Source organism: Nomascus leucogenys, chromosome 2, assembly GCF_006542625.1.
Source record: "Nomascus leucogenys isolate Asia chromosome 2, Asia_NLE_v1, whole genome shotgun sequence".
Lineage (NCBI taxonomy): Eukaryota > Metazoa > Chordata > Mammalia > Primates > Hylobatidae > Nomascus > Nomascus leucogenys.
Window position 1 is genome coordinate 122357953 of NC_044382.1, and position 25134 is coordinate 122383086.

The 25134-nt window shown below is 38.1% G+C and overlaps 1 protein-coding gene across 3 annotated transcripts in view; it reads left to right on the plus strand.

The window, feature by feature from the left end:
- The window catches only part of KCNN2 (potassium calcium-activated channel subfamily N member 2), a 145705-nt gene that overhangs the window by 39039 nt on the left and 81532 nt on the right, over nucleotides 1-25134 (plus strand). For 2 of the 3 annotated variants that reach the window (XM_012505264.2, XM_030817801.1), the window contains exon 3: nucleotides 7240-7658. The exons of the other annotated variant lie outside the window; for it this stretch is intronic. In XM_012505264.2, the coding sequence (XP_012360718.2) occupies nucleotides 7240-7658 (419 nt within the window). The remainder of the gene's footprint in view (nucleotides 1-7239; nucleotides 7659-25134) is intronic. 3 annotated transcript variants of the gene reach the window in all.

Consider the following 25134-nt stretch of genomic DNA (forward strand, 5'->3'; position numbering starts at 1 on the left):
CATTTAGGTTGATTTCATGTCTTTGCTATTGTGAATACTGCTGCAGTGAACATATGCGTTCGTGTGTCTTTATGGAGGAATGATTTATAATCCTTTGGGTGTGTACTCAATAATGGGATTACTGGGTCTACTGGTAATTCTGCTTTAAGTTCTTTGATAAATCATCAAGTTGCTTTCCACAATGGCTGAACTCATTTACATTCCTACCAGAAGTGTATAAGTATTCCCTTTTCTCTGCAACCTCACGAGCATCTGTTAGTTTTTTATTTTTTTGAGACGGAGTTTTGCTCTTGTTGCCCAGGCTGGAGCACAATGGTGCTATCTTGGCCCACTGCAACCTCCGCTTCCTGGGTTCAAGTGATTCTCCTGTCTCAGCCTCCTGAGTAGCTGAGATTACAGGCACGCACCACAATGCCTGGCTAATTTTTGTATTTTTAGTGGAGATGGGGTTTCACCATATTGGCCAGGCTGGTCTCGAACTCCTGACCTCAAGTGATCTGCCCCGCCTCGGCCACCCAAAGTGCTGGGATTACAGGCATGAGCCACCATGCCTGGCCACATCTATTATTTTTTGACTTTGTAATAATATCCATTCTAACTGGTGTGAGATAGTATCTCATTGTGGTTTTGATTTGCCTTTCTCTGATGATTAGTGATGACGAGCATTTTTTCATATGCTTGTTGGCTGCATGTATGTCTTATTTTTGAATAGTCTGTTCATGTCCTTTGCCTGCTTTTTAATGGGGTTGTTTGTTTCTTGTAAATTTGTTTCTTATCGGTGCTGGATATTAGACCTTTGTCAGAGGCATAGTTTGCATATGTTTTCTTTCTTTTTATAGGTGGTCTGTTTACTGTGTTCATAGTTTCCTTTGCTGTGCAGAAACTCTTTAGTTTAATTAGGTCCCGTTGGTCAATTTTTGTTTTTGTTGCAAGTGCTTTTGGTGTCTTCATCATGAAATCTTGTCTAGGTCCTATGTCCAGAATGATATTTCCTAGGTTGTAGTACAGGGTTTTTATTGTTTGGGGTTTTACATTTAAGTCTGTAACCCATTAGAATTGATTTTTGTATATTGTATAAAGAAGGGATCCAGTTTCAATCTTCTGCATGTGGCTAGCCAGTTTTCCCGGTACCACATATCAAATAGGGTGTCCTTTCTTCATTGCTAGGTTTTGTCAATATTGTTGAAGGTTGTAGATGTGTGGCATTATGTCTGCACTCTGTAGAACTCTGTATTTCTGCTCCATTGAACTATGTGTCTGTGTTTGTACCAGTGCCATGGTGTTTGGGTTACTGTAGCCTTGTAGTATAGTTTGAAGTTGGGTAATATGATGCTTCCAGTATTTTTTTTTTTTTTTTTTTTTTTTTGCTTAGGATTGCTTGGGCTATTTGGCTTTTTTTGGTGCCATGTGAATTTTAAAATAATTTTTTCTATTTCTGTAAATAATGTCATTGACAGTTTGATAGGAATAACACTGATTCTGTAAATTGCTTTGGGCAGTATGGCCATTTTAACAATACTGATTTTTGCTATCCATGAGCATGGAATGCTTTTCCATTTGTTTATGTAATCTCTGATTTCTTTGGGCAGTGTTTTGTAATTTTCATCACGGAGATCTTTCATCTTCTTGTTTGGTTGTATTCCTAGGTATTTTATTATTTTTGTGGCTATTATGAATGGGATTGTGTTCTTGATTTGCCTCTCAATTTGCTTTTTATAGAGTGATTTTGTTTCCTGAAACTTTGCCGAAGTTGTTTATTAAGTCATTGAACTTTTGTGCAGAGACTATGGAGTTTTCTAAGTATAAAATCATATCACCTGCAAACAGGGATAGTTTGAATTCCTCTCTTTCTGTCAGAATTCCTTTTATTTCTTTCTCTTACATGATTGCTCTGGCTAAGACTTCCAATACTATGTTGAATAGGAGTGGTAAGAGAGGACATCTTTGTTTTGTGCCAGTTTTCTAGGGGAATGCTTCCAGCTTTAGCCTATTCAGCATGATTTTGGCTGTGGGTTTGTCATAGATTGCTCTTATTATTTTAAAGTATGTTCCTTCAATGTCTAGTTTGTTGAGGGTTTTTAACATGATGGCCTGTTGAGTTTTACCAAAAGCCTTTTCTGCACATATTGATGAGATTGTGTGTGTTTAGGGTGGTATGGCCATAGACCTTTTCTGCATCTATTGAGATGATCATGTGATTTCTGTTTTTACCTCTGTTTATGTGATGAATCATGTTTAATGATTTACATATGTTGAACCAAGCTTGCATCCCAGAGATAAAGCGTATTTGATTGTGTTGGATTAGCTTTTTGATGTGCTATTGGATTCTGCTTGCTAGTATTTTGTTGAGATTTTTTGCATCAATGTTCATCAAGGATATTTACCTGAAGTTTTATTTTTTTGTTGTGTCTCTGCCAGGTTTTGGTATCAGGTTGGTGCTAGCCTCCTAGAATGTGATAGGGAGAAGTGCCTCCTTCTCAATCTTTTGTAATAGCTTCAGTAGGAATGGTATCAGCTCTTACTTATATTAATACACCTGATAGAATTCGGCTGTGAATTCCTCTGGTCCTGTGCTTTTTCTGGTTGATAGGCTTTTTATTACTGATTCCATTTTGGAACTTGTTATTGGTCTGTTCAGGTATTTCATTTCTTGTTGGTTCAATTTGGGGAGATTGTATGTTTCCAGGAATTTTTCTATTTCCTCTAAGTTTTCTAGCTTGTGTGCATGGGGATGTACATAGTAGCCTTTGAGGGTTTTTTTTTTTTGTATTTCTATGTGGTTGGTGGTAATGTCCCCTTTGTCATTTCTGATTGTGATTATTTGGATCTTCTCTGTTTTCTTTATTAGTCTAGCTAGTGGTCTATCCGTTTATTCTTGCAAATAGCCAACTCCTTGACTGTTCATCTTTTATATGGTTTTCTGCTTCTCAATTTCCTTCAGTTCAGCTCGGATTTTGGTTATTTCTTGTCTTCTATTAGCTTTTGGGTTGGTTTGCTCTTGTTTCTGTAGTTTCCCTAGGTTGATATTAGGTTTTAAATTTGAGATGTTTCTAACTTTTTCACTTGGGCATTTAGTGCTATGAACTTTTCTCTTGACACTGCTTTAGCTGTGAGCCAGAGAATTTGGTATGCTATAAGATCTTTATGACCAGTGCACTCATTGTCTCCATTTCCATGACAGTCCCCCAATTTAAGTGACGAGGTACAATAACCAATCAAATGCAGTAGAGCTTCCTAACTTTTATCCTTCCTTCCCCACTTGCCCCTCTTCACCCTGTTTTCCCCAGAGCAGTATGGGTGAGCCCTTCAGGCTGTAAATCAGATTACATCATTCCTCTGCCTAATACCCTTCAATGGGTTCCCACTAGGCTTAGATTGAAATCTTGTCTGGATACCATGGGTCAACAAAGGCCTGCTTATCTGGTCCCAGTTAGTCTCTTCAAACTTATTTCCAGACTGATCTCCTTTCATGCTGCCCCTTGATCATTAAGTTTCAGCCACTCTGACGTTCCTTCATTTCTTTGTGCATGTTAAGCTTTTATAAAGCCCAGGGCCTTTACATGTGCTAAAAGCATGTGCTAAAAGCCCTTCACAGGGCTTTTCCTGTGCCTAGAATATTCCTCTGGTTGCTTACATGACTGGCTTTTCTCTTAATCCAGATCTTGCATCAAATGGTACTTACCCAGAGGTTTTTCCTGATGACCACATCTGCTGTCATCTCTAATGCATTATTCTCTATTTCATCTCTTGTTTTTCTCCTTCATAACAATGTCCAAAAGCATAATTACTTTATTTGATTTCTTTACGTCTGCTTTCTTGACTATGTTTTTTACTTTTTCTTTTTTTTTTTCGTAGCAAAAGTTAGTTTTCAATGGGCAGATTCTCTGTTCATCATAAATGCTGCTGTATGGCTGGTATGTAGACCAACACCTGGCACATAGTATTTAGTACACTGGATAAATAAATGAATAAACAAGTAACATTGAGGGTCAGCATTAAAATATATGCTATGATAAAAAAAAAACATTTCGGGTATTAAGACCTTTGATAGTAAAAAAACAACTATGTAATAGAACATTTTTGTGAGGAAGTTACCAAAGAGGAAAGTTATCTGGACTCTATGGAACTGCAAAATTATGCTGCTGCAATGACTTATTATTTAGGTGAATGTGTCGTACATTTACTTGCATTATGCTTTGGTATTCTCAGCTTCCACAAGCACATTTAATTGATATTAGGACCTATCCAGTGATTAGGATAGTCACTGTTAACTAAGAAATAACAAGGAAGTTTATTTATCAAGCATTTCTTATCCTCCACTAGGTAGACATATGGAGTCTCACTAACAAGTAGGGGAGACAGTCTTATTAAGAAGTCTTTTATTGTCCTTTATGTGACAGCATCAGTAAGAAGCACATATGAGGATCACGGTGGAAAAAAGGAGGGAGTTTCCAGATTTTTACAGGGCATCTACTACATGCTAGAGGAGCTAATGTGGCGTTTGGTCTTGAAGGAATACAAATTTGCTAGATGGAGGCTTTCCAGGCGATGGGAAAGAATGTACGAAGACCCAGAAGCATGATTAGGGTGGTGTGTTCTGGAATCTCCAACCATAGGGAGATGTAAGTAGAATAGTAGGCAATGAAGTTGGAGAGATAGACAAAACCAGATTGCAGAATGGCTTGTGTGCTATGGGTATAGATGAGATTTTACCCATCAGGCCATGGTGGGCCTTTGAATGGTGTTAATCTTGAATTAAATTTTAAAAAGGTCATTAGAAATTGGAAGACAGGAGGAATCTGGTAATGGAGAGTGAAGGATCAGACTACCCAGGGAAGTATAGAGTGAGAGAAAAGTCAGAGATGAATTCCAGTAGTGTGATGGTTAATATTGTGGGGACACATCCAAACCACACCAAGTAGGGACACAGAATGGAGAGAAAGACAGTGAGATCCTTAAGAGTGGCAGCAGATGGAAAAAGCAACATGTCACAGAAGCCAAGGAAAGAGATCTTTCTTAGGGAAGCAGGAATGACAGGACAAATAAGATAAAAATTAAGATGGGAGGATCAGATTTCATAATGAAGGTATCTTTAGTGACCTTAGCAAGAGTAATCTTGGTAGGCTAATGAGAGCAAGATTTGCCTGGAAGTTGTTTGAGAATGAATAAGTGAGAAAACAGACAAAACCTAGAGTAGGCGTGGAGCCAGCCCTGGTTCTCTTTGGGTGTTTTGTTTTTAGTAAACAGTAGAAGTTTGACTTTGTAGACTCTGCTGAGAGAAAAGAGGCACAGGAACTACACTATAGGCTATTGATGCAGGAGAACTGGATTTTGGTGAAACATTGCTTTAGACACATGAAGCAGAAGGGAAGGAAAATAAGGAGGAGAGGGTGTGGCTGTAGGTAAGATTGTGGCTAACGTATCAAATAGAGGGTATTTCCTCTGATACTGTGGGGAAAGTGCATGCTGAGAGAAAGGGGAACAGTGGTGGCCCTCGAGGAAAACAACCCATGGTGGATGTGGGAATGATCACAAGGTGACTCTGAGGGTTCAGCTGAGCTTGAAGGCACAGGTGCGTGGTGGCCATAGGCCACCTGCAGCAGCCTGGATATCAGGTTCCAGATTGAGAGTTACCTGGACAGGATCACCTAAAGGTAAAGGGTGATGCTGCTGAGAATGGCAGTAGGATTATGGTTGAAGGAGTGAGACTCAATAGAGAGAACCAGCCTAGTTAGGGAAGTGAGCAGAGGAGTAGTGAAAAGAGGCCTGAAAAAAAGAGAGTAGAGTGAGGTGAGAGGAGCAAGTGCATTGGGGAGAATGGAAGGAGGGCCAGTCCTAGAAGGAGGAGGCTTATTTGTAAGCAGTATATCGGAGTGATACATTCAGACTGACATTTCTTTACCAGATAAATACCTTGGAAGGTATTTATCCTGAGTTTGTACTGTTGTCCCAAACATTATGGGGAATAACTTAATTGGAACTCAGCTGGTACTTTGCCACACAGCTTTTGACTATTTGGAGTCTTAGTGATTCTTAGCCTGTTTGGAAGTGGATTTGATTTTTGCACACTGCTGGGTCATTCAGGGTCAAGTTTGGTGAAGAAAGTAGACAATCAAGCTGGATAATAACATTTTTGGTAAGAATGGAAATGTGGATTTAAAGAACAGTACTATTTTATTTATGTGACTTGTAATAGTCCCTGATAGTAATTTCCAAAGGCAGCAATGACAGTATCTTTGGAATATATATAGCTTCTCAAAACAAAGGTCTTCCTAATACGTGGGACTGTCAGCCTTGAAGCATGGCTGGCATCCCTGGCTTCTGGGCCCTAAGTGTCAGTGTCCCTTGCAAGTCCTTGTGGCAGTCAGAAAAGCCACCACACATTTCCAAATGCTTCTGGTTGTCTCTAGACTGCCAGGGCCTGGAGGACTTGTTTACAGAGAGCCAGGAAAGAGAGGAAGATACTCTTTTCTGTCCCTTTTACTCTTTATCTATGTGTCTATTTATTTACTTTGCTTTCTCTCTGGTTTTTTCTTCTTAAGAAATTTTGTTTGTTTTCACTGTGGTGTGAGGAATGACAGAAACAGGAGGGAAAAGGGATCTTTATTAAATAAAGATTGAAAATAAATGAATAATCCAAGGGAAAGCTATGGACGAATAGACGAAAAGAGACAGAAAATAGAGTAGTCGTGGGGAAACTGGAAGAAATCTTTCTGCCACATTTGTCTGTGGTCTCTTGTGATTTTCTCTGAAGCCAAGAATAAGATTTCCTGTAAGAACGCTCATGTGTTGTTGCATTATAGGGTATAACTGATTGCAGAGGCACCCTAAATAGATTTCACTGAGAATATAGTTAGAATTGTGTAAGGCTTTAAATCCAGACTGAAAGAGGAAAACAACTTGTTATAAGGCGAGTCCATTTCGACTTCATCTGAGGGGGTTTTCATGACTGATAGGCCCAAGCCACTGTTTTAAAATGATGTTATTTACGTGATTGTCCAGGAACGTGAACTTCAAAACGGTTTCAGCTCCTGAGTACCAAGTTTTTAATTTAATTTGTACAAAATGAATACCAATACCCTTTACTAAAAATAGTATACCTGGCTAGCATTTAAAAGTTATAACCTTTAGCTTGCCATGATTGCTAAAAGTCATCTGTTGTGTGTTTTTAAAATCTGCACTAACACTTGTGGACCATTCATGCCATACTGAAGCTGATTTTCTACTTTATTTTTTCAGTTGTTCATGGTGGACAATGGAGCAGATGACTGGAGAATAGCCATGACTTATGAGCGTATTTTCTTCATCTGCTTGGAAATACTGGTGTGTGCTATTCATCCCATACCTGGGAATTATACATTCACATGGACGGCCCGGCTTGCCTTCTCCTATGCCCCATCCACAACCACCGCTGATGTGGATATTATTTTATCTATACCAATGTTCTTAAGACTCTATCTGATTGCCAGAGTCATGCTTTTACATAGCAAACTTTTCACTGATGCCTCCTCTAGAAGCATTGGAGCACTTAATAAGATAAACTTCAATACACGTTTTGTTATGAAGACTTTAATGACTATATGCCCAGGAACTGTGCTCTTGGTTTTTAGTATCTCATTATGGATAATTGCCGCATGGACTGTCCGAGCTTGTGAAAGGTAAGTTTGTTTCTTTTCCTGAGAACATAATTTACCATGTGGTATCTTCACAAGTAAGAAAAAAAAAAAAAACATTTAAGACTTGAGACGTGTAGTGTCTCACTCTTGAAAATTTTGGATTCTCTGACAGGCTTCTTTGAAATGACTGTGACAAAGCTTTTCTGAAGATTTTTTCACAGAGCAAATATCTTCATGCTTGTGTGTTTTCTTTCTAATTTGATCAGTTTTCAGTAGAGGGTTGCCTTTATAATTTTGTGCCAAAATTTGGAGACCTAGAAATTGTACAGGACACTTTTATTGGAAATGTGAGTTTAATGGTAATACTGAGTCATTTCTGTGCCTGATTGCTTATGAGCGTTGTTTGTTGTTGAGACAGAAATCCTGTGAAACAGTGTTGATGCAAAATGCCTGGGCTTTAGGGAATATCTTAAAGCGGTTTGTTGGTTTTAGTGCCTGTATGTAATAGTTTTCAAATGATTACTTGATAAGGAGGTTATGGGTATACGTAATAGTTTGTATTGAACTTTCAACAATTAGTAAGAACAGGCAATGGGTATTTGTTTTAATGTCTGCAGCGCTCTGGTGGTCTAGACCTAGGCATATATTCTCAGATTTCAGGAGTGGCTCAGTGATCTTAATCAGTTATACGTTAATAATGTTAACTTTGCCACTTAAGAAAAATAGACTTATGACATAAACAGGAATAGTTGTGTCATAGTGGGTTATGGAGTACCCTCACATGACTTTGGTTAAGAAAATTCAAGTTGAAATTAACATTAGAGACATAGGAATGATGTAGACATTTCTAGGAGTGTTGAAAGTTCAGATGTTAGTCTTTGTAGAATTTTTTTTTTTTTTTTTTTTTTTTTTTTGTGGGGGACGGAGTCTCGCTCTGTCACCCAGGCTGGAATGCAGTGGCTCGATCTTGGCTCACCGCAAGCTCTGCCTCACAGGTTCACACCATTCTCCTGCCTCAGCCTCCCAAGTAGCTGGGACTACAGGTGCCCGCCACCACACCTGGCTAATTTTTTGTATTTTTAGTAGAGACAGGGTTTCACTGTGTTAGCCAGAATGGTCTCAGTCTCCTGACCTCGTGATCTGCCTGCCTCGGCCTCCCAAAGTGCTGGGATTACAGGTGTGAGCCACCACACCAGGCCGAATTTTTTTTTTTTAATTTGGCTTTTGAAAGTCAAGGTTAATACACTCAGATAGTTTAAGGAAGAAAAACAGCTATATGAGAGTTGCTGCAAAAAAAAAAAAAAAAAAAAAAAAAAAATAACAGTGAACCCTGAACACCCCCCCATCCCATTCCAGCTTTCCAGAAGCATTCACTTTAAATCTTTTTAGACATTCTTTTGGTAACTGCTTTTTATATTTTTGTATTTTAAATACAGTTGCTTATGTTGCTGCATCTAGATTTTTTGTTGTTGTTTTGGAACTATCTATTAACTTCCTCCTGTGGAAGTCAGAGTTTTTGTTTTTTTCTTTTCCCGTATATAAACATACCCCTTTCACAACTTCACTCCTCCCCGAAAAAGTGATTTTTATCTCCCTATCTCCCAGTAAGATATATAAACCCTAAAATCTATATTGTATGTTTATATTGTTATTACTGTATAAACTGCAATTGTAGCTGAACAACATAATATATCATAATCATTTTTCCTTTCCTGCACAATTTTTTATTTTTTCTGGAAGAAATGGTTGCCTCATTTTTTATTTGCTTAGTTTTCTGTATACTTATCACTAAATCATCTCTAAATTCTCTCACATTATATAAATACCTTTTACTCTTTTCAAATATATTAAGCAATTTATCAACTTCACCTTGAAGAAATGACTCTTGGAACATTCTTACTTGCATCTCTATCATGTTGGGGACTTTCTTTGCCTTTTTTGTATGCTCAGTAGCCCCTTTCTTGGACCCCATTTCACCCTCTTTCTTCATTCTTTATTTTGGTGGAATCTGTCTTTCGGTAGTTTTGAAGCAAAGGTAGTGTGTAAGAGAGATATTTTTGAGATCTTGCAGATATGGGAGTCTTTAGTCTTCTCTCATGCTTAACTGGTAATCAGCTGGATATAAAACTCTAGATTGGAAATCACTTTACTTCAGAATATTGAAGGGTCCATTTTCTTCTGGTATTCAGGGTCTAGCAGTCTGATGCTGTGCTCCTTTTTTATTTATTTTTTTTCTGGAGGCTTTTAGTATTGATATTCTAAAATTAGACAAGGATATATCTTGGTATGCGTCTGTTTTAATCCGTGATACTGGGAACTTGGTGGACCTGTTCAATCTCGAAATTCATGTCCTTCAATTTTTGGAGATTTTTCTGAATTATTTAATGATTTTTGTTCTTATTTTCTGTTGTGTGGATAATGGCCCTCCTATATTATTCCCTAATTTTGTTATTCTTTGTTTATAGTTTTCCATTTGTTTTTGCTCTGTATATGGAAGATAACCTCAAATTTATCTTTCACACTTTCTACTGAGATTTTATTTCTTCTGTATTGTGTATTAATTTCCAGTGTCTAATTTTTGATCCCTGAATGCCTTTTTTTTTAATAGCGTCATGCTTTTCTTTCATAGAAACTTTTCTCTGGAGATGTTAATTACGGCTTTTTGAAATTTTTCTCTTTGCATTTTGTTTCCCCAAAGGTGCATTTTTCTTTTGTTTTGGCTTCTGTTTTAGGAGCTTTTCATACATACTTCAAATTTGTCAACTGCAGGCTTTATTAAAGGGTGATTTGTGTGGGGGACATAGAACAGCAATTTCAATACCTTTACATATTTTGTGTCTTCTCTGACCATCTGACCAGTGCATTGGAAGTCTTTTCTGCTCTCCTGCCATGAAAGCAGAAGCCTGAGGTGACAGCGTCTTGGGAATTGAAACACAGGGCAAAGAAGAGGTCTCAACAGTTACTATGCAAACATTTGCTTGTTCTCCTGGTATCAGTACAGTAGCTTGCTTTCTCCAGTGTCTGATGCCCTGCAGTAGGTCCGCAGACCTTGTGTTGTACTGTCTCCAAATAATAGATTTTCAGACTTCTGCCAAGTTGCCAAAGAACGGTTAGTGTTTCTACAAAGCAGAAGAGGACATTTATGTGTCTAACTGCCTCTATGCCTTTTTTGAACCTATCCTCCCATTCGAAGCTCTATGGTTATCCCCACCTGCAGAGGTACTGGTGCCAACAGTGCCTAAGTCGTGGGTGAGGGGGTTGGTTCTCAGTGCATGTGCAGTTGCCTCTTGGTTTTTCACCACTGTTGCCACAGAATTCTGCATTCTCATGTCAGGTAAGTCAGTGGCCACCTGTGAACTGGCTTTCTAGCTTTTTTTTTTTTTAACTACTCTTTTGTCATTCATTCTTGTTGTCCTGATGGGTTTACATGATTTTTTGGTGTCTGCTTGTTTTAGTGTTATTTATAATCATTTTAAGGTTGTTAAGGGAAGGAGCTGAGGCCAGCATGTTTGTTGAGCCCACCTGCTTATACCAGAAATTTTGTAGTCAGTAGTTTTTAATATCATGTCTCTGAACCTTTTTTTAGAACTTCTCTGCATAAATATGCCATTTGAGGGATTAACGTTTTCTTTTTAAGGAAAGGTAGACTCCTTATGGTAATGCTTTGTTTCCTAGCAATCATGGTATTTACAGGCTTATGATATTTTCTGGAGCAGATGTACCTTATGATGGTTGAAGAATAAATATGGAAAACTCTAGTTGACATACCTATTTACTTCATAAAGATAAGCCCTAATTAAAAATTATGCATAACAATGTAACAATGAGGGAAACAGCCAGGTCTAACAATATATACATCTCCACGGGTGGTCTCTAGTGCATCTGCTTCCAAAGGCCAATTAAGAGAGCCTCAAAATTGTGTACATGCCATACATTTTCTTTTCAAAAATAGTTCATCTTAGCTGTTTTAACCCATTATCACTAAATACAGAATGCCAAGGCAAGCTGTGCCACATTTGCTTAGCATCCCCAAGTCTGTGTGTTTTTTAACATGCTCAGATTGTGAGGTGATGACCATTCCTGTTTTCATGTAAAGAGGCAATAAATGTTGAAACTGTTCATTTCATAGCAAGAATGAGAGTGTGTAGCCAGCAGTTAACATAAAGGAAACAAATCTGTGACAGTGTGGTGGGGAAGGGACAGAGGCCAAAACTCTGGATTGGGACACTGGGATTTAGTCTCAGTTGTGTAATTTAGGGGCTGAGTGACCTCAGGGCAAACATCTCGCGTCTTTTTGCCTTAGTTTATTCATTTGCCAGCTAAATGGCTTGTTAAGACTTCTTCCCAAGGTAATGTTTTATCATTACACAAATGTGTAAAGGAAAAAAAAATATTAACCAGCATTGTGTTAGTAGAAGATTTTCCACATTTGGTTTTTATTAAACTTCCCATTTTGCTGCACAAATTCTCCAGATTGTGGTTTGTAAGATGCAAAGATTAAAAAAAAAATTTGTTTTTCCATAAATTTGCAATTTGGAACATGATGTCACCAGTATCTTACACTTCCTTGATAATTATTTTCTGACCCTTTTTTCCCCCTCTTATGTGAAGTTTAGAATACTAAATATAACACACAGCTTTTCTATTTATTTGGTTCAGGATTTGGATTTGAATGAATCCTACCAGTTCCATCTTTGGTCCATCCAAGCATCCTCTCCATGTAAAAAGGGGAGATTCACATCTGATAGAAACTTTTTTAGTTAGATATATAAAAAGGGACTTAGATTTTTGGACTTTTTTAAAAGGAAAGAGCTAGAGAAAAAGAGAAACAGCTTTCTAGAGAAGTTTGCATTAAAAACCTATTCCTGTCCTTCTAGGAGCACAAGATTCAGAATTTCTATAAGTTTCTAGAAATTGTTCTGTACTAATGGGGAGAGCATCCTGTGGGAGGCATTTATTCCTTGTGATATTGTTTTCCCTGGCATATCATGCACCTCTGAAATTTTTTACCTGTAGGTAATAAAAATTCTTTCTCTCTCTCTCTCTCTCTCTTTGGTGAATGATAGGAGGAAGCAGAGAAGCAAGAATCTAGCATTATTTCTGTGGCCTACATTTGTTAATAAGCGGCTTCCCCAGACCAGACCACAGTAATCTACTCTTTCTCTGGTTATGGTTTGGCTTTTTTTTTTTTTTTTTTTTTTGAGACGGAGTCTTTCTCTGTCCCCCAGGCTGGAGTGCGGTGGCGCGATCTCGGCTCACCGCAACCTCCACCTCCTGGATTCACGCCATTCTCCTGCCTCAGCCTCCCGAGTAGCTGGGACCACAGGCGCCCACCAACACGCCCGGCTAATTTTTTTGTAATTTTTAGTAGAGACGGGGTTTCACCGTGTTAGCCAGGATGGTCTCGATCTCCTGACCTCGTGATCCACCCGCCTCGGCCTCCCAAAGTGCTGGGATTACAGGCTTGAGCCACCGCGCCCGGCCGGTTTGGCTTTGTTTTAAGGTAGGCTTCAGTCCCAGGAAGAACACTGTCCTCTGAAGCAGCTGGGAAGTGTGGCCTAGTGCTGCTAAGCGATCTCATGTTCATGGGGTCCCAGGCCAAGGCATTTAATCAGAATGTATTAGGGAGAAATTTCAGGAACATTTATGTTTTAGAAGAAACCTGAAACTCAGAGCCTGGGGTCCTGAAGATTGGGAATTATCCAATCCTGACTTGTACCTTTTGAGACTTCTCTAGTTTTGTAAAGATAGCATACATAGGTAGCTATTCACCCCAAAGTGTGTTTTACTGGGCACAGTTTTTCAGCAAGAATAGTAGCTATTTTGCAAGAGGTAGAACTGGATATTGTGGGTCAGTGCAGTGTTACACAAAGAAAGGAGTTTTGTTTCTTTTTCACTGTAAGAGTTCTCAGAGCATTTAGTATATGTATATGCATTAGAAATACCCAAGAGGGAAAAGGAGTATTTGGCCATGCTTTCTGGGAAACATACTTGACACATGACAATACTGAAGTTTTGGAGATAGAAAGAAATTGAACTTTTCTGCACAGTTTGGAAATTGAAAATAATGTTTCTGTGTTCAGTGGAATCTTTTCCTTTTTGACATAGGTTTGTAATGCTGTGGTAGGGGGCAAATTGGGGATGGAAAGGAAAAGAGAGCCAAGGTGAGTTAGGTATTTCGGTGGTAGTGTTCCGAAGCAGAAAAACAAACATTGTGATAATATGTAATAAATTGGAGATTCCAGGTAATGTTTGGAATGGAAAAGGGTCATTTGGTTAAAAAAGTGGCCAACTATTGTCCTTTCTTTTCCCATTATTTTATCTCTCAGGGCACTTAAATATGTATTAACTAGATATCATTTGTTAAGAGGGAACATTTTCTAAAAACGACTTAACAATAATTTGCTCTTTTTGAAAGTAGACAAACTGGAGAGGTATAATGCAACTTTTGAATACCTTTGGATATCTAAACTGCATTTTAGATGAATAAAGAATAAATTCTTGTGATCACTGAAAACTAATAGATGAAAATAAATTTGGTATTTATTCTCAAATTAGCATAGAGAACCTGAGAAATAGAGACTTCAATTTCAGTTGTGTTTAGAATATACTATTCAGTGTCTTAAAAGTATGTTTTGTTCTTTCATTAGAATAATCCAGGTAGATTTCACTCTATTTTTTGTCACCCTGTCACTAATACTCTCCTATGTTGTATTATTTTGTTTTCGTTTTTAATTTCCTGGAAGATGATTTCTGAAATGCAGTTGAAACATACTTTATTATATGGTCTGTTAGAGAAGCACAACCAAGAGGATATAGATATAAATATATGAGAGGGGATTTATTAGGTGAATTGGCTCACAGGATTATGGAGACTGAGAAGTCCCAAGGAGAGGCCATCTGCAAGCTGGGGACAGGGGATGCTGGTATTGTGGCTCAGTCCAAGTCCAAAAGCCTCAGATCCAAGGAAGCCAGTGGTGCAACTCTCAGTCCAAAGCTGAAGGCCTGTGAATCCAAAGAGATGCAGGTGCAAGTCCTGCAGTCCAAAGGCTGGAATGCCTGAAGTTCTGATGTCCAAGGACAGGAGAGGAAGAATGTCCCAGCTCCAGGAGAGAGAGAGAGGGAGAGAGAGGAATTCACCTTTTCTCTACCTTTTTTGTCCTGTCCTAGCCCCCAGCCAGGATGGTGCTCACCCACATTGAGGGTGGATCTTCCTCACTCAGTTCGCTGACTCACACACCAGTCTCCTTTGGAAACACCCTCACAGACACTCAGAAATAATGCTTTACCAGTTCTCTAGGTATTCCTTAATCTAGTTAAGTTGACACCTAAAATTAACCATCACATATGGTATATTGTGGAATATTACAGTCAAATCATGCCCCATAATAAAACTACATACAACATAAGTTTTATATAAAATAGCTGCTTTTAGCACAAGGATCAGTTATGTCTTCTGACATCAGTAGTATGAAGGAGTTGCTAAGGGAAAGCTCCTGTAGGATGAGAGAATATCTTATTTTGTAACTAGACAGATTTCTCGTCTCTTAGCACTATTTTATAGAGGATATGAGATTTGGGGTCCCACTTTCTCTAAATCCCTATAGAGAATATGTAATTTGGGGTCCCACTTGCATATGGGATATGGGCATTGAATATAATTTTGTACATACTAACTTAAAATGAACACCTTGTTTCTGAGCACCAATAAAACAAAAAATATGATGGTAGTTGTTTACATCTAGTGAATTAATTTAGCATTGCAGTGGGCGTCTTTTAGTAACTTAATATTAATCTGTTGCTCTGACACCACATATATTCATTACTTCTCTTTGTAGAACATGCTTTTAAATGAACTTTAAGTTTCAATATGTGATCAACTCTGTATAGAGTTCTTAAATGATCTGGGTTCTAATTTTCAAGTTTTCCATTTTAAAACAGTTTCAGTGTTTTTTATCTGTTTATATAACATAAGCCAGTTGTCATGGAGGAAGGGATGAATGGCATCTGAAAGTTTCACTTGTTCTATTTGTGGTTTTTTATTATTTACATAAGATGAATGTGAAATAGGGAGCCACATATTAGAGTGCTAGCTCATTTTCCTGGTCTGCCAGCCATGATTTTATTTTGTATTTTCAGGAGAGTCACCCAGAGGCCTACTCCTTTTCCAGCACTAGCCATTAGAGATGCCTATTTCCTGATGATTTACTTAAATTTGAAACATGTTACTTGGGATCAGGTTTCTTTAATAGTTGTAAAAATAGTCATAAAATATTCATTGCAGTGCTGGGAAAACATATCCACCTTGATTTATTACAGAATATTGGATAGTTATTGGATAATGAGGTTATTTCCTACCACTTGAAGATTCAGCTGTTGCCAAGTAAACTAAGCATTTCATCAATGGATTTGTAATTTGTGGTTGATGGCAATGTAATACTTTGTAAACTTATACTTCCAAGTGGGTCTGATTCATACATACAGATATAGCATTTTCAGGCTCATAAATGAGTCACAACTTTAAAATGGGCCCTTTCAAGTTATAAAAGTCGGCAGTTTGAAAGCATTCATCCTGCATCTGTGACTTGCAAAACATCAATGCTAAGTATGATGTTTGCCAAATAAATTGGTCATTAAAGTCTTTTATGGAAAGAAAAACCAGTACTCTCTCAAATTCAATTTTCTCTTCTTTCTTATGTAGATATGCTTTTTGTTTTGTTTTTTGTAGTTTTATTTTTCGAGTTGGAGTCTCGCTCTTGTCACTCAGGCTGGAGTGCAGTGGCACAATCTTGGCTCACTGCAACCTCTACCTCCTGCATTCAAGCGATTCTCCTGCCTCAGCCTCCCAAGTAGCTGGGACTACAGGTGCCCGCCACCATGCCTGGCTAGTTTTTTATGTATTTTTAGTAGAAACGGGGTTTCACCATGTTGGCCAGGCTGGTCTTGAACTCTTGACCTCAGGTGATCTGCCTACTTGGCCTCTCAAAGTGTTGGGATTACAGGCATGAGCCACCCGCCCGGCCTTGTTTTTATTTTTTAACTCTTTTTGGTCTACCTCCTGAGAGAACAATGAGGAGTAGTATTGTTGGCAAGGGGCTTCGAGATCCTGGTTTAAAGAATGCAGATTGAAAATACCAGCAGTGTTAAATTCACGTAGAAAAAACATGAAAAGCTCAGCAGCTCAGGAATCCACCCTCAATGATCTCATAGTGAGTTCGTTATGGTCCTCCTCATCCTGTCATCCATGCTGATGTACAGATTTCATGGAATAGAGGTCCTAAGTGTTTTCTGACTTTGAAAATCCCTGTAATTATCCATATATACATTAGCAGCGTGCATGTGTGCACTCCTGGGTAGCATTCTCATGTAATTCAGCTTCAGAACCACTGTGCCAGATAAAAAGAAGGAACATAAAGTCTAAATGTAAACATGCTGACATTCAAGCCATTTTGTCTTTAAGGAAATTAATACATTTCTTAGACATAAATTGGGCTTGGTTGGAGAAAATGCAAGTGCTTCCTACTTCCTGCTGGATTTTCTGCATTGTACTTTTTAAAATTTTATACTCTTTATTTTAAAATGTTTCCTTAACGTAAAATTGTATTAATACAACCGTAGAAATGCAAGACAAAAGTGCCTTTACATGCCATAAAAAAAGACATTTTATATTTTGCTGACCTTGGACGGATCTGCCTTCTGTTATAATGTTAAGATTTTATAACCTTAGTCCATGTTAATGGACTTGCTTACTATTATGAGAATTAAATGGGGAACGAGGTAGATTTTAGTATTGTATCCCCAAGCTGGTGTTAGGTAATAAAGCACCTACGGTCTTTCAAGGAAGCCTCTTGGCTTGAGTGTCTTAGGAGGGACTATGTGAACTGTTTCTCTGCTGCTTGCTGACTGGTAGAGCAATGTCTAGTCTATGGATGGTTCCTGAGGCTCTGCGGAGAGGGGCATCAGTCTGTCCCACCCTGATAGTTCCAATGCTGTTTTGTCTCTCATTGAAAATCCCATGAGTCAATAAATAGTCTGATCGCTGTCAAATAATTAGGGATACTGAAAAAGGCCCAGTCATCAAGTATTTAAACCATAGTGTGGTGGTAAAGTCAAAGCCATTTTGGGTTTGTGGCCATTATTCAGTGACTGTTTGGTGAATAAATATTAGAATTTAAAAACTTTATGTAGAATTTTACCATGATTTTTGGTTACACCGTAAAAAGACAAAAGGATCTTTGTCATTTTTTAAAACAACTTTATTGAGGTATAATTTACGCACCGTAAACTCCACCTATTTAAAGTGTACAAGCCAAGAATTTTAGGGGCTACGCAACCATCACTACAATCCAGTTTTAGAACAGTTCCATCACCCTCCAAAACTTTCATCATCTCCGTGCCCATTTGCAATAAATCCCTACTCCCTCCTGCGGTCTTCCAAGTGACCACTAATATGCTATCTGTCTCCATAGATTTGCCTTTCTGAGGCTGTCATATAAATTGAATCAAATAATATATAGTCTTTTACATCTAGTCTTTTTTACTTAAAGATTTTGATGTTTGCCTATGTTGTAGTATGTATTGAAGTTTGTTCCTTTTTATTGATGAATACTATTCTGTTGTAAGAATATGCTACAATTCGGTCACTCATTCACCAGTTGATCTGATATTTAGTTTGTTTTCTGTTTTTGGCTACTAAGCATAGGGTTGCTGTGAACTTTTGCACACAATTCTCTGGATGAACATGTTTTTTTTCTCTTAGGTAGCCATCTAAGAGTATATAATTTTACAAACCCACCAGCAATCGGCAATGTTTGAAGGTTCCAGTTTTATTACATCCTTGACAACATTGTCAGTTGTGTGTGCGTGTGTGTATTATATCATATATAGTCATATCTGGATATGGATATATAGCATTGCCAGGATGCCTGAATATACACATATGCATATGTCTTAATGTGTGTATATAAACATACAGAAATATATGGTCTTAATATACATTTATTTATAGTCTTATAACCCTTCTAGTGAGTATAAAGTGGTATCTTATTGTGGTTGTAATTTGCAATCCTCTAATGACTAATAATGGTGAATATCTTTTATGTGATCATTAGTTCTCTGTGTATCTTCTTTGGCAAAATGGCAATTCAAATTGCCCATTTTTAAACTGGGGCATTTGTCTTATTAAATTTTAAGAGTTCTTTGTATATTCTGATTACTAGTATGTTATCAAATATATGATTTGCAAATATTTTCCATGGCTTGTGTTGTAATTTTCATTTTCGTTGTTTTTGAATGTGCTGAGGCTATGTGCCCTTGGCTTTCTCTTAAGTCAGTCTTGCCTTGCCTCCCAAAGCCATGCAGGAAAAAAGCCAGCTACACACAGAGAGCTGACTCTGAGCTCTTTGAAGAGGCTTAACTCCCTTGTTCAGTTCTGTGCTTCACATGCCTCTTCTTGCTGCCCTTTTCCTACCCTGAAGTCTTTCTTTTCTAGTAACCACTATTTTCTAGTAACAGCAAACAGAGGAAAGAGCAAAAAAAGACTGTTTTTCAATCCTGCTTAAAAAGTCTTTCCAGTTCTTGATTGATCCACAGCATTCTTCATGACCAAAAGCAAACATTTGTAATGTGTCTGACCTCGTTTTAGGGATGCAGCTAGACATTGTGAAAAACCAAGCTCCTCCCTCCCTTTTAGGTGACCTTGCTGGGTTTTATGACCATCCACAGTCATGACTTTGGAAGGACGATGCTCTAGCCATGGGCTGCTTGACCAGATGATCACTGTGTGACTGTTCTTTGTACTGTGCTTTGTATCACAGTGACAGGATATTATAGTAAAGCTCATAGGGATGTGGCAATTGATTTTGACATAGGATATTCTCAGTACCGCAGGAGCAAAAGCTGTTTGAGTGACTACTGTCTAATATCTTTGCTTTCACGTCTCTGCTCATGGTTTAGTCTTCTAAAAGCTTTCTGTGTCATATAAAATATACTGTTTCAGTTTATTAAATTGTATGTAATATTCTAACAGAAGATATAATTTAAAAATTTTAGAGACTTTTGGTAATGTTGTGGTTTTAGAACTTCATATAAAACTTCATGTAAGAATCATGATTTGTGAATATGAAAGCCACAAAGTAAGGCACATATTATTCAGAACCAATTTATTAGCAGAAAATATCTTTTATATCAGTGATCGTGGGGAAAATTAAATTTAGTGACTTTCTTGCTTTAAAGCAATGGTTGTGATGGAGCATATTAGTAATTATAAACTGTTTTTGAACAAAACTAGGTTATACTAGGCATAGGTGGAGAATCATCTTAAAGGCTCATTTGGTATTATTTGGAATAATACCTTTTATGCCAGAGGGCATCTTACGAAATGAAACATCCAGTAGACAAAGATCAGTAATTTTAATCTGGTTTAAATATTAATCTGTTTTTGTCCCAGAGGACATAATGTTATCAAATGAAATACCCAATATAAAAAGATCAGCTTTAGTCATTAGTTGTAATCTAATTTAATGGTGACCAGCCCTTAGAATTTCTGGCTTACTACATGTCTGGAAGGGAATGAGTGTTCTTATATTTATTGTTTTTGTGATAATCTGCCTACCGTGCTTTCTACTGTTTTTAGTAAGGTGTTTTTGTTGTTTTGTTTTATTTTGTGTTGCTTTTAAGGTGGCTTCTGAGAAGTTTGGAGGTGTCGGTGTGAAGTGAGAAGCCACTCTGCTAGGTTGTTTATCCCTATTTAAAGATTCCATTTTTGAAATATCACACTGATACCTTTTGTTCCTCCTCTTAACCATCATTCACCGACTGTATCATCTAGATCTCTGTTCTTTCAGCCCTACCAAGGTCACTGGCATTTATTGTGATGTAGGTGCCTGATAGATAGTTGGGTGGTAAAAGGGATGAAGGTGCCACATTAGACAGTTTTGATGTGGTCAGGAAAAGAACCAGGGGGACTGTTGTAGTCAGTAGTCAGTGATGTCGTTGCTTAAAACTTTTGTCTGGCTCTGATTAGGTTAGGAGATGAGTTCCCTGCGGGTTAAAGGTGTTTATTAAGTGCTTATGGTATTCTATACCATGTAAAAATGGGGGTACAAAAGCCTTATCTGAATCAAGCTCCTCAATGGTAAAAGGTGTATTTGATACCATCTGAATAGCCACAGAGCCCAGAGCCCTTTAATATCTGGGTCAGATAAAACCTTACAAGTCATCTAATCTTATCAGGCCAAGAGGAACACCAACTGCTGTCATTCCATGAGGACTTGAGGGGTAAATGTTTCTGCACAGATGTGTACCTATCAGTTATAACAATAGAAGAATGATAATTAACACTTAATGAGTGACTCAAAGTGTTGAAATTTAACCCTACGAAGGGTCTTTATGAAGAGGATTACTAATGGGAATATTATATATTAAATGTGAAAAAAAGTATTGCATCTTTATTTTATCTTTATTTTTCATTTGCAAGTAATTAGGGTTTTACCATTTAGTAAGTTAACAAAGGTTAATAAGGAAATCTGCATTAACTTAAAATTTATGTGATTCAGGAGCAAAAATAGCACTTACTGAATATCTGAAAGACTGCAGACAAATTGGTCTTGGAAATCTGAAGCCTTCCTTATGTGCTGGACTGACAGGAGGAGGGCTTCACAGAAACGTGACAGGCATGGTTCAGCACTGCTTGAAACCCTTCTGTGTGTTCACCCTGGAAGTATTTCCATTTACTCTGCTGGAGCACACAGACTTCAGACAGAGTTTTCTTCGTCTTTTATCTTGGATGTTGCCTTACGGGCTCTCAGTAACTGTGCAGCTGCCATCATTGTGTGAGATTTGCAATGGGGCAAGTGGGGCTGGTGGGGAGTAGGGGAGCAGTGGCAAGCCAGGGAACCCTGTTCTGAGGCAACAGTAGTGACAGAGCTCCAAAGTTTTTGTGACTGTTGTGAGTAACCTTAAAGCAGCATTTCAACTTTCCTTTCATGAAACTGTCCATGTGCTAAGATCACTGCCACTCAACTTAGGTCCTGCTGTGCATTTAATTTCTTGGGTATTTCCTGAAAGCCCCACTAATAGGAATAGCAATCTAGAATTGCTCCTTTTGGAAGTGCACTCTGCAAATGCTGCTCACTGAGGTCTGCAGAACTTCTGCTAATCCCCACCACTGCCTCTGGGAAAAAAAGGATCATGAGTTTTAAACCCTCACGTTTCACTCCCTCATACAAGCATATCTTCAAGTAATCACATAACTGAATGTGCCTGAGTAGACTAAATTTGAAAGAGAACATAATTTTTTTCATTGCTCTTTATCCAGTTTTACTTTGTATTAGAGATTTTATCTGGTTTAGACTTTGTCTTAATTTGTGCTTCTTATTGATAATGTTTTGTAGGGAAAAATAGCAGCAAGGATTAAGAAAATGAAAATATTCTTTTTAGTGTGGTACACTAGTTAAAGTAGGGGTTGGTAAACCATGGCCCTTGGGCCAAATCTGGCCCACCACTTGTTTTTGTAAAGCCTATGAGCTAAGAATAGTTTTCATATTTTTTAATTGTTTGGGGAAAAAGAGATTATGTGATAGAGACTTTGTAATCTACAAAGCCTAAAATATTTATTACCTAGCCTTATGCTGAACAAGTTTGCCAACCTCTTATCTAAAGTAGTATCATTTTGTCAAATTTGTTTTAAGCACAGTGTGATATTTTAAATTACAAAGCATTTAAAAATTTTTACTTTGGAGTCAGACAGTGGATTTCTATTTGTTATAGCTTAAATCTGGAGGCACCACCCCCTACCAAATAATCACTATAATATCTTTAGGACTAAATATAAACTACTTTTGGTACCAATGATCAAACATTTACATTACTGCCAGTGATGGTAGGTGCAAGTACCATACTCAGTAACCCAAGTCTTTCTGACTAGTACTAGCTAGATGCATGAGTAATTTATTTTTACATATAGTAAATAAAAACTACCTTATTGGCCTGTGCAGTGGCTCATGCCTGTTATCCCAGCAATTGGGAGGCCAAGGTGGGAGAATTGCTTTAGGCAAGGAATTCAAGACCAGCCTGGCCAACATAATGAGACTCCCATCTCTGCAAAAGTAAAAAAAAATAAAAATTAGCCAGATGTGGTGGCATGTGCCTACAGGCCCAAATACTTAAGAGGCTGAGGCAGCAGGGTCCCTTGAGCCCAGGAGTTGGAGGCTGCAATGAGCTATGATCACGAGGCTATACTCCAGCCTGGGAAACGTAGTGAGACCCTGTCTCAAAACAAAGCTACCTTCTCCATTCATCTACAGAGAATGCAGTAAGATATGAAAGAATTGCTCTGATCTCTTCAGGAATCTGGTCTCCTGGATTTTAACTTCATTGACCTTGGGTAACATCAATACAACAGTGAGTCATTAAGAAATCGAATCTGAAAGCTGTGGAGGAGCAGGTCTTGGGATGGACTTGGAACAGAAGCCTCCAAAACGTAGTCATTGGACATTGGCAGCATGCCTTTCCTTTGACTAGGGAAATAGTGTAAAGTCTTTTTGCAATATATCTCTCTGCAAGCATGTAAACTGAGCTATGCAAAAAGCAGTAGCTCCAGGCTAGTTATTCTTAGGGCAATTATAAGGATAAAATAACCTTTATTGCTACTGTTTAGTGGAGTACTGTAATAAAATACCGTGATTGCCTTTGTCCCCTGGTCTCTGCTTCCAAATGCAGGACTGCTTCTACCAAGTAAAGCCTATGTTACTTAACATGGGAGAAATTGACCAGCAAAAGATTAAAATAATTCCTGTTTGATTTTCTTACAGGAATCTCTACTAAGACCTCTTATGAAGTTTGCCTGCTATCTCTCTTAAGCAATACTACCTTTTCCATAAACAATGTTCATTCCTTAGAAGAGTATAAAGGAAGACGCTATAATTTGTCTAAGATACCAGATATCAGAGACAGTGTCATGGTTGTGATAACATTTTTACCTTAAATTAAGAAAGCATTCACAGAACGTGTTTTATAGGCAATCCGGAACTTTAATGGCATGATAAGAATTCCATATTATATTCAGATTGTAGCTTTCCTTTCTCCACTTCTTCATGCTATTTGATCCTTCAGACAGGCTATAGGTCTGGCTCATTTTGGCTGGGCCTGCTGTGAGCCAAAGGACTATCATTTTAAGGCAATTTTCAAGCTAGGTAAAAATAATATTCCCCTGCCACATTATTTTTGATGGCTGTATTTTTCATATTTAAGACAGTTTGGGATATGACTAAAAATTGCAGTGGTGATTCTTTGGCAAAACAAGTTGATTTCTTGAATGCTGCAGATTTTTGTACCTTTCCAGTACAGCCTAATTTGTCTTAGCTACTTTTCGATCTATTTTGCACATAGCCTTGGATATTCTTGATTTTAGTATATGTTTCCTTTTCATAGAATGGTCTTTGCTAGGAAGGAATAAATCCTGACATATGGTTTTTAGTGAACCAACATACATGAAATTTTACAAAAACAAAAAAAGCCAACATGTTGGTTAAGTGTTAAAATAAATTTAATTAATTAATTAATTAATTTTACTTTTTAAATATTTTTGAGACAGAGTCTTGCTCTGTTGCCCAAGCTAGAATGCAGTGGCGCAATCCCAGCTGACTGCAACCTCCACCTCTTGGGTTCAAGTGATTATCCTGCCTTAGCCTCCCGAATAGCTGGGATTACAGGCGCCTGCCACCATGCCCGGCTAATTTTTGTATTTTTAGTAGAGATGGGGTTTCACCATGTTGGCCACACTGGTCTCGAACTCCTGACCTCAGGTGATCTGCCTGCCTAATTCATATTCCTACCAGAAGTGTATAAGTATTCCCTTTTCTCTGCAACCTCCCCAACATCTGTTTTTTTTGTTTTGTTTTATTTTTTGAGATGGAATTTCACTCTTGTTACCCAGGCTGGAGTGCAGTGGCATGATGTGGGCTCACTGCAACCTCTGCTTCCCAGGTTCAAGTGATTCTGTTGCCTCAGCCTCCTGAGTAGCTGGGATTACAGGCACCCGCCACCATGCCCGGCTAATTTTTGTATTTTTAGTAGAGACAGGGTTTCACCATGTTGTCCATGTGGGTCTTGAACTCCTGACCTCAGGTTATCCGCCGGCCTCAGCCTCCCAAAGTGTTTACGGGCGTGATTATAGGCGTGAGCCACCGCACCTGGCCATAAATTAGAAAGAATGTATCTGTAATTTGGCCACCTTGATTCACATTCAAGTTAATCTTTTTGGTCTTTTTTGTAAGAAGCCAAGGTATTTGAACCACCCTTATGTTTCCCAGTTTTTTATATCAGTAGTCACTGGTATTCTACCAAAACCATTCTGCTAATTAGTTTTTTCCAACATCACTGCTAGGCACAAAGAATGTGAGTCAATCAGAAACAGAACTTGTGCTGCTTCAGGAGGTGTCTCAAATCAAGGGGGCTATTTTAGACATGTCTTACTGCTATAGATTAAATTTTTACGTTCCCCCAAAATTCATGTTGA